Source organism: Adiantum capillus-veneris, chromosome 9 (genome assembly GCF_014529385.1).
Source record: "Adiantum capillus-veneris isolate H3 chromosome 9, ASM1452938v2, whole genome shotgun sequence".
In the NCBI taxonomy this organism is placed as follows: Eukaryota; Viridiplantae; Streptophyta; class Polypodiopsida; order Polypodiales; family Pteridaceae; genus Adiantum; species Adiantum capillus-veneris.
Genome location: NC_140939.1, coordinates 65105636 through 65116451, shown reverse-complemented (window position 1 = coordinate 65116451; position 10816 = coordinate 65105636). Strand labels below are relative to the sequence as shown.

At 40.3% G+C, this 10816-nt stretch overlaps 1 protein-coding gene and 1 pseudogene across 1 annotated transcript; one reads left to right on the top strand and one right to left on the bottom strand.

Annotated features, from left to right (window-relative positions):
• The first annotated feature begins 2114 nt into the window (after positions 1–2114).
• On the top strand, positions 2115–2640 carry LOC147450589 (uncharacterized; annotated as a pseudogene).
• A 1665-nt stretch (positions 2641–4305) lies between these two features.
• LOC147450588 (uncharacterized) lies at positions 4306–4935 on the bottom strand. The gene has a single exon (XM_086520489.1). The coding sequence runs from the start codon at positions 4933–4935 to the stop codon at positions 4306–4308; it is 630 nt and encodes a 209-aa protein (XP_086376615.1).
• Between the last annotated feature and the right edge of the window lie 5881 nt (positions 4936–10816).

Genomic DNA, 10816 nt, shown 5'->3' with positions numbered 1-10816 from the left:
CCTCTATGCTCATTTGCAACAACTCTAGAGAAAGAATGCTTTCTTACAGCTTGTCTTTATGCTCACCTTGCATTCTAAACAACAACTTCAATGCATCAAGTTGCACTTGTATAGGCATGCTTCACTCTGTACGGCCCCAACCATTTGTCTCTCAACTTCTTCTGCAAGTAAAATTCAAGAGGGAATCATATCTCATTACAAGAAGTCTCTCTTTAATCTCTTATCTGGCAATTTCTTATGTATTTTCTCCATCCTTGTCTCTGTCTATTGAATATAATAATCATTGGCTTCCTCTATGTTCATTTGCAACAACTCTAGAGCAAGAATTACGTCTTATATCTTGTTTTTATCCTCACCTTGCATTCTACACAACAACTTCAATGCATCAAGTTGCACATGTATAGGCATAAGAGCTTTCTTTCCTTAAACAAGCTCATCCGGTGTAAAATGTGTAGACACTCTATACGTAGTCCTATAAACCTGCAAGCATTTTTCTAAGTCTAGGTCCTACTCTTTGGAATGCTCTCTAGCATACTTTGACAACATCCTCACAATTTGACCATTGTTGTATTGAAGGAGCCCATTGCAATGCATTCTCTCTCTCTCTCTCTATATATATATACAGATATACACACACACACACACACACACACACACACACACACACACACACACACACACACACACACACATATATGTATATAGATTGTAAACACACATATAGATATATATTCCTCTCTCTCTCTCTCTCTCTCTCTCTCTCTCTCTCTCTCTCAGAAAAAGAGTTTGCCATCATTAACTTGCCAAGTGGTAATGGTCAACACGATATACCCAACGAACCACAATTGCTGTCGAGAATGCCATACTTCACTAAGGCCTTATCTAGACCAAAAATAGGTACCAAAAGGCCATATGGAGCATTTAACGAACAGCTAGCTAACTAGTCCGCAACCAAATTATACATTAAAATTTTTTCTTTTCAGTATAGAAATCAACATATCACCTGGTTGAGTATACTCCAAAAATCCATTTAGATGGTGAGTTGGTTGGGAGCATGTTGCTTCCACAAAACTATAACTCCTTGATATTTGAGATGTATAGGTGTCCTCCATTCCACCATAGGCTTCAATCGTGAAGTTCCCACAATCAACAACTTTTGGCTTCACATTTCATAACTATCACACCGGCCCTTGACCTTAATTTTGATCTCAGCGATAGAGCTGGTGGGATGATCTCGGCCTTCAAATCCTCCCAAGCTCTTTGGTTTTTCTCTCATGACACCATTCATTGTTCTCTCTCTCACTAATGCGAAGGTCTCGCACAATGGCAAAGGCCTTCAAGGCGAACGCATAAACAATCTTCACTTTGTCTCTGTTGAAAACAACGAGAGCTTCTTTGCCAAGTGATCATATCATGCAGCCAATGCATGCAAGAGACAAAATTCCATGTACAGGAAGCCTGAGGTAACAACATGCTTTGACTCGACATCGTTAATAATTCGGTGTAGAAGATGTGAGGGCTGTTGAGAGAATGCCTTCAGATCCTCTTCACATCCAGCTAAGAGAGAGGGCGACCCAAGCTCAAACCCTCTGTTGTTTTTTGTTATCCCGAGGCTGGCTTGGCTGCCTTTTGATGTAATTCCCGATCTTACCTAATATAAATTCTTCGCATTTATGGGAAAAAAAACTCAAAACCTCTCTCCAATGTTCGGGAAAAATGTGTCTGAGTTTAATATGGTGCCAATTTCAATTTCAAAGATGTCGGTTGAAGGCAAGAAGAAAAGGAAAAATTCCACCCCAAAATAGAGAAAAATAGTATAAAAACCACCGGAAAAAATAACTTGATTTTTTATAATTTCCTCTTGACAAAATCAAGGAGAGGAATTTTGTATTTGAACAGTGCCTCTGTCTCTTTTTCTCTCTCTCTCTCTCTCTCTCTCAAGCTAAAGGATAAAACACTCCTACGAAGTTAAAATACTCTTCTTCTTCTTCTCAAGCTGAAGGGCTAGTGAGCGCTAGCACTCATGGAATCTCGGTCCTCAAACCCAATCCGGGATCCCCTTAACCCTTCGAGCTGTCAAGCAGCAGCATCGGGACTTCCCAAATCTATAAATATTGGCGCACAACCCTACCTTCGGGCCCAGCTAGAACTGGATGTTGGGTCCCCATCTCATCGAGGCTGCCAAGACCCAAAGACGCATTGATTTCGATGGCTACCCAAACACGGAGCAACCCCTCCGGCCCTGTTGGAGCAAATTCCACCCGATGCTGTATTTCTTCCCATTATTAGCTCCTTTTCTCTATGGTGTTGCCTCACCTCTCACTCATGGATGTCTTTCACACATGCGCCGTGTTCCGGTTGTGGCACCAAACTCTCTCATCCCCACTTCATCTTCCTTGTGTCATGCAGAATCCGGATTTTGATCGCCCTCACTTGGTCTTCAAACATATTCTTCGAACCACTCTTCATGCTTGGTAATCTTTGATAGAGACAGAGAAGAGTCTTCGCAGCACTGTAGCTTGCACCACATTGTGCGTTGATCAGGTGCGGGGCTGATACAAAGTTTTTGTGGCAAGTTAATACCTCTAGATGTATGACTCTTCATCGGACCAATGGACCCACTTGGATTCCTTTGGGTGATGAATGGAAGATGTCACCATGTCTGGTCGATATCCTTGGACTAGCCATAAGTTGGTGGCCATTTGGGAGCTTGATGCTTCAGATTTTGGTGATTTCGATAAGTGGGGATGGCCTGTCTCTATGGTACCTCAAGATCTTTTGGAGGATGTCATTGCAAGCTTTCACGGCATTGATTTTTGTGTAACAACCAACAGGGACAAGACTATCTACCTTGTCCTCCCTGGCAGTGCCACCATGTTGGTATATGAAGTTGCATCCTAAAGGTAGTCCTCATTGCCAGGTTGTCCGAAAATCTCGCTCTATTTTTGAGGGGAGGGAGCTTTTTTTAATTTTTGCTCAATTGAACAAGAATCTGGAAAAAGCTCCCTTAAAAGCTCCCTCCGAAAGCTCTCTCCATTCCCATCCCTTGCAAATGGAAGAAAGCTTTGTATGGGTTGAATCAGTCTCCTCGTGCTTGAAATGAGAAAGATGACCCTCATTTGGTCAAACAAGGCTTTTGTAACAATCCAACAGAAATGTGAAGTGTGAGGGTGATATACTTCTCATTGTTTTTCTATATGTGGATGATTTGTTTATTATTGGACCGAATGAGAAACATATTGCTAAATTGAAGGTTGATTTGAATTCTACTTTCAAGCTAAAATATTTGGGGTTGTTGCATCATTACTTGGGCATATCGTTTAAGCAGTGCAATGGTGGTATTGCCTTGTGTCAAACACATTACATAGAGGTCTTGCTATGTAAGTTTGGACTTGAGGACTGCTAACCTATTGCCACTCCCATGGAAATAGGTTGGAAATTGAGTCTTCATGATGTTAACGATCTTGCCAATGTCACTCTTTACCAAAATGCTATTGGATGCCTTATTTATGTATGCAACACGAGGCCAAATGTTCAATTTACAGTCTTACGGGTCAGCAGATATATGCATAGCCCATGGTCTAAGCATTGATAGGCTATCAAGAAGATCTTTTGCTACTTCAGTGGCACTTCACATCTTGGGTTGTTTTATCCCAAGGGGGTTCATTGCCACCAGATTTACATGATTTTTTGGACTCAAATTGGGCTGGTTGTTTTTTATATACAATTTACCTTGTCTTTGATGGATGTCGGTCCAAAAACATAGTGTTGTCGAAGTAGCTATTATCTATTTGTTGAGAACAAATATAGCTCAGGGTCAATCCCATTAAACAATTATTTAAGACATCACATGCAACCATGTATTCTTACATCTACCTATTTGTCATCTATCATATAAAAGAATCCAATAGAGGCGTTCTTCCAGCTTCAAAGCATGGATAACCCAATGACTTAGATTGCAATTGTTTAGAGTTGATGCAACAAAATATTGCACTCCCACTTTGAGAAAAGTTGTAGCCTTGAGCCTTGCATCATTTTGAGGAGAAATGATGTAGAAGAGGATGCCTTGTATATACAATTTCAATATTCTATTTGTGCATGCTTACCCACTGCATTTCTAGCCTGCAACACTTCTTTGAATGCAATGTTTGGAGTCTGAGTCAACTCTGCTTCATTATCATCCTTGACTACACCCTTTACAAAAATTGAGGTTTGCACAAGTGACATTGCCACATAAAATTGACCATGTGAAAAAACAAGTGATGCAAATATAATCCCAAGAGGCCCAATGTCTGTCCTTGTGCTTTATTTATGATCATTCCAAATGCCAGCCTTATAGAAGCGTCTCATTTGGCAGGGTAGTCCTTGAGAATTTCCAGCAATGAAATCTATCCTTGGAAGAAATACTTGGTCTCCAAAGTTGGAACATGTGATTATCTCTGCTTCTATGACTCTGCAATGAAACTGCCTGCATATTAACCTTGTGACATTACAAAGTGCCCTTCTTGGATCCCAATTACACAATAGCATGAGAGGAGCATTTTCTTTCAAATAAAATACATGAGGTGGATACCCTCCACCTAAATCCAAGCTATTCAAAATTTCAAATGTATACAAAGCATTGCTCTCTTCTGATTCACATAGTAAGTCTACCCTCAAATACTCCCTGTAATGTCCACACATCTTGCGTAGAGCATAACCATTGATCACATCTACATCCTTGTTGCAAGGATCAAGAACTCCCTTATCTTTGAAGAATCCTGCATAATCTTCAACTCCCTGAATATCTCCATAGATGCTCTCAATAAGATCTAACAAATGGTTTCTTTGAAGTAAGATGCTAGTAGGTAAATCAACAACTCCCCCATCATGTATATTCCCATTACCGATATCAAGAACCCAATGTGAAAATTGTTTCTCAGCTGCATCTGCCATACAACTTTGCATACACATATTCTGAGTGAGCCTTGATCTTCTTGCGTGTCTCCAAATGTATGAATGACACAACGTCGCATTTCCAATATCTACTTGGCTACCTTTGCATACAAGTGGTAGGACTTTCCTAAAGTCACCTCCAAGAAAAAGTTCCTTTCCACCAGACAGGTTGTCTGTTTGTAAAACATCTCGGAGTGTCATATCTACTGCCTCAAAAGGATGGTGATGAGTCACGGGTGCTTCATCAAATATAATCAAAGTTGCTCTTCTCAGCAATTTAGCGGCGAGTTGAGCTAGCTATCACTTTTGTATTGCATGTTGACTTTGAATTTAATTCTAGAGGAATCTCAAACCTTGAATGTGCAGTTCTTCCATTGTTAAGCAGCAAAATTGCAAATACCAGATGATTCACATGCCAACGCTACCTTATATTCACCTCGGAGCTATGCAAGCAATGCATTATAAAGATAGGTTTTTCAGACCATCCTGGACCATCTAGGAAGAAGACACCCCCTACATTTTTCTCAATTGCTTGTAGCACACAATTGTAAGCACCACATTGGCCATTTTTTAAAGACCTTTCCATCTGTTCTACATGTTACCATATACATGTGGTAGTGATGTGTGTGAACACACTTAGGACTGACGGGGCATTTTTTCCCTCTTTAGGAGGATTTCCCCCCGTGCATTGTATATACGCCCATTTATTCTAGGGCTATCTATCTTTCCATTGCACACGAAGTAAAACACTCTCTATTGTGTGCCTTGAGATGTGTACGTTTCCTTGCAATCCTAATTCCAACAATTGGTATCAGAGCAAGTTGCGTCCTCCCGGGCTTAATTAGTCGCCGGTAGCTCCAGTGCACGCCTACTCACTTTCTCGATTTCAGTGAGCTTTGGCGAGCATTCGTAGGTCGAATTTTTTTTTGGATAAGCTCGTAGAGCTTAATCTGCTCAAATTTCTGATTCAGGCTCATTTCGGCCTCCATTTCCACTATAGGCAGTGCTGCACATGCTATTTTGTCATTTTGTGCAAAATTTTTGTCAGTGTTATTTTTTGCATAACAGGTCCCTTACAGTCTTTTACGGTTTGTGCTATTTAGCATGTGTTGTTCTCGCTTCATTTCTCCTCTTTTTGGGTAGTTTTCGCATCAAGTGTAGGCATTCACAATGGTTGACAACAACACAAATGTGTTCAAGATGTTTGCTGTCGAGGATAGATTGGATGGAGACAATTACCCTATGTGGGCTTACATTATGCAGCATGTTCTTGTGTCAAAGGGCATCTGGAATATTGTGCAGGGCAATGATGTACGTCCTAGTTTTGAGGATGTAGGCGATGTTGAAGGTCTTGCTGTAAGGATTGCTGCTGTTAGAATTGTTTTGCCTACGGTAGAACAAGCTCGTTGGGATGTAAAGGATGTGCAGGCTCATGCGTTGATTGCATTCTCTATGAAGCGCACCATTACTCCTCATATTCGTTTTGTGAAATATGCAAAACAAGATTGGGATATTGTGGCTGGTCTAAATGCAAGCTGCAATCAGGCAAAAATTACATTGCTGTGTAAAGAGCTGGAGTCGAAGATTATGCATGAGGAAGATGATATGGACACTTTACTTGCTGGTGTCAAAAATATCAATGAGCAACTTATTTCTACAGGTGAAGTCATTTCAGGTAGTTCCCTTTTGCAGATTGTTCTTGATGCCTTACTAGATTCTTACTAGACTTTTGCTAGTACTTGGAGACTTATGACCCAAGGGAATCTAAAAGTTGTCAAGTTTGATGCATTATGCACATTGCTGTTACAAGAGTCACTTTCCAAAAAAAACAGGACTAGATAGCGTGCAATTGAACAAGCTTTTATTTTTTCTCAGAGAAAGGGTGATAGCAACAATGCAGCTACTTCTTACGGTTCTTCTGCGAGTGGAAAATCACATGTTCCTAATGCTACTGCTAGCAGCAATTTGTCTAGAAATTCTGGTGATAAGGGCAAAAAGAATATGCATTGCCATTATTGTAAATCTAATGATCACATGATCAAGCAGTGTCCTAAGTTGAAGGCCAAAGAGGCTAAGAAGAAAGAGGGTGGTTTCACTGCAAATGCTGGTTCCAATACAAATGCAGCCATTGGTGAGTCTTTTGTGAAAGAAGATTGTGATGCTGATGTTGATGCAGAATGGGATTTTAGTGCAGAGTATACTTACAATCCGATTGTCCATGATACATGCATGTCAGTTGCTACAGATTCACATGTGTGGTATTTGGACAGTGGTGCTACAAAGCACATCACCTCATATCGTGAATTGTTCACCTCTCTCGAGTCTGTCCCTCATGGGAATTTAGTCACTTGTGCCAACAATGCCTCTTATCCGGTTCAGGGAGTTGGAAAGATTGTGCTTACTGCTGCAGATGGTAATTCTTTCACTCTTGTTGATGCACTTTATGTACCTAGGATCAAGATTTTTTTTTTTTTTGTATCTGCACTTGCTAGACTTGGACTTGTAGTCAAATTTGTGGATGATAGAGGTACAGTTCATGATCTCAGTTTTGGTGATGAAATTGTTGCATCTGGCCTTTTGTGCCATGGGCTGTATAAGCTCACTTTGTATAAAATGTGTGGACAAAATTTTGCAAATGCAGTGTTTGCAGATTCACTGCAAACTGTGGCATGCACGTTTTGGGCATCTGAATTTTTCCAGTTGCGTTTGCAGAAATTTGATATGGTTGCTTCTTTGCCGCCTCTTGAAGCACTTGTCAAACATGTTTGTGAAGGCTGTATTTTGGGTAAAATGCAGCGTTCTAAGTTTCCAAAGGATGGTTCAGTTAGGGCCACATGCAGGTTGCAGCTTGTGCATAGTGATGTTTGTGGGCCCATGCAAACTTCTCCTTGGGAAATTACCTTTACTTTGTGACTTTCATTAATGATTACTCTGGGCATGCATGGGTATTTTTGCTTAAAGCAAAGTCCGAAGTGTTTATGTGCTTCAAACAATTTTTGGCTATGGCTGAAAATGTCTCAAAATGTACTATGGGCACCCTCTTTTCCGATCGAGACGGGGAGTATATGTCTCATGAATTTAATGCATTTTTGGCTAGTCGTGGGATAAAACACCAGTGTACAATGCCTTATACACCTTAGCAAAATGGTGTTGATTGAAAATGTCTCGAAATGTACTATGGGAACCCTCCATTCCGATCCAGGGGGGGAGTATATGTCTCGTGAATTTAATGCATTTTTGGCTAGTCGTGGGATAAAACACCAATGTACAATGCCTTATACACCTCAAAAAATGGTGTTGCTGAGAGAAAAAACAGGTCACTTACAAAAATGGCACGATGTATGATCAAAGTCAAGCTTTGGGGCATTCTTTTTGGCTTAAGGCCATCATGTGTGCCACTTATGTACTAAACATGTGTTGTCCTACGAAAGCTTTGCAGCCTATTACTCCATATGAAGCATGGCATGATAAAAAGCCTTCTATTGAGCACACATGCGTGTTTTTGGTTGTTTGGCATATGCTTTGGTGCCACAAACACAACGTAAAAAATTGGATGATAAGGCTCTGAAATGTATTTTTTCTATAACCAATGCGAAAATTGGTTATAGTGCTGAAAGAAAAGGTTACAGGTTGTATCATCCACAAACAAAGCATATTCTAGTTTCACGGGATGTTGTTATGTACTAGAGATAGTATGTAAGCTCACATGACATTTATGACACTGTTGCCTCTTTTCATTGGTGGAAATTTGAATGTAAATCCAATGAGGCAAATGTACAGCCTATGGGGGTTTCTACAATGTTACAGATCAGCTATTACTGATGCAGATGTAAATGATGTACTTGATGAGGAAAGGGCTGAAAATGAGCAGGCTAGAGGTATGCCAAAATGGTTGGTGCATACTTTGTGTGATAGTAAATAGGATGGGACGTAATTTTTTAGCGAGAATTTTTCGGTGAGCGATTTTTGGAATTAGGCAAGCAGATTCCAAAAAGATTCTCTCTCTTCTCAACTTTGTTCTCTCTTGCTACCACCCAAGCTTCCTCTTCTCCATCGATCAATAAATGTGATCCTTGAGCAATGAAGGTCTCTCTCTCCCTCTTATTGTGCACGTCTATCGGACGTGTCAATGCAAGGGACTTGTCGATACATTGTGTGCGAGACACAAATGGCTCCAAGAACACAACCAAACTAATCTAGCGAGTTCAAGAGAGCACGTGTGTGTTACTCACGGCCATACGCTCGCCTTCATGGAGGATTCCTCACTACGAAGAAGAAGGAGCTACCGCTGTGCCGCGCTCCACCGCCGTGCCATCGTCGCAATGCTCGATCGCGCGCGCGCACACACACACACACACACACACACACACACAAGGAGATGAAGAAGAAGAGGATGGAGATGGAGCAAGAGCACTCTTCAATTGCACAAATGAAAGAATGAATGATTTTTAGGTTTAGGTGGCTTTTATATGAGCTCGCCCCATTCACAATTGAGTGCCCATACTTAGCCAACTAACCTTTGAATGTTCTTGTTAGAGTGCGCCTCTCATCGATGATCACTCTTACCCTTTTCCTATTGGACCAACAAGCCCGGCCCATGACTACTAGAAGTGGACTCCAGTGGTTAACATGTCCCCCTTCTTGATGTAGATTCCATCCTCGAAATATATTAGTGTAGCATCGGGATCCACGATAGAAGTACCTGTGTCAGAAAAAAAACAATATTGTGAAAGCTCAAAGGCAGCATGTACAGGTGTGCAATAAGTAAGATGCATACATGATTCTAAGAAATGCAAAAAAAATTTCATGAATTGTAACATTTCCAACTAGAACAAGCGTAGTATCTAAATAAAATGCATTGAGTTAGGGTCTATTAGGTCGACTCTAAGAGAAGTACACAAGAGCTAGGACTAAAGTAAGTACTAGATTGACCAGCGTTAATTAAAAAATATCGACTAAAGAGTAGTTAACCTTAGGAATGCTTGTCGGGGTCTAAGGACTAGTGGTCGTGTCACTTATACCACTTCAATGTGATCCACATAAAATACAAAGAAGCTTGTGCTATTTGCTTTCTCTTTTCTTTTTCTCTTTTTTTTTTCTTTGTTTTCTTTTTTGTTGTTGTCATAGTTGCTACAAGTAGCTGGGGGACTCAAGGTCTCAAATACCAGTAGCTGGGAGACTCAAGGTCTCAAATAACAGCTTGAGCATAAACTAGAAGTGAGACTCGAGGTCTCAAATACTAGCTTAACACATGGGCTTTCATAACACGTCACACTTAGGTGGAATAAGCTAGAGAGAACTATATCCTCATAGCCTAAAACATTACTAAAGTAACTACAATTTATAGACTATTTAGGAATTAAAGTCAGCAATAAGTAGCATAGTTGAGCTCAAGGTCTTGATACCTACTTAAAGCCAACTAATAGACCAAACTCAAAGAGAAGAACAAGGTACTAGAAGTTTGAAAAAATTATAGCATCTAAATTGGCAATGTCACAACTTCATAAATTTTATGCATTGTTAGAGTTCAAATGACAAGATGCAAATATGTAAATATGGAAGCATAGATAAAAGGAAGTAGTACACCTGATATAATGGAGAACATCCTTGTAACATGTAAACATCCATTGTCGTCGTCCTTCAAAGGCATCCTTCTGTAGTCACAAATTGCACAATAGTCACCACCAAACATCCACCTTCCAGAGGCACATCAGTGGAAAAAGGTACTAATACTTATTGAACACAATTAAAAAACATAAGGAACCCTAACCTAATTATTTGCACTCCCTGTAGAGAGTCAAGGGAATAGGATATTGTAGAGATTGGGGGGGAACCCTATTAGGAAATATGATGTAGCTAAATAGATATTTGAGTAGATTAC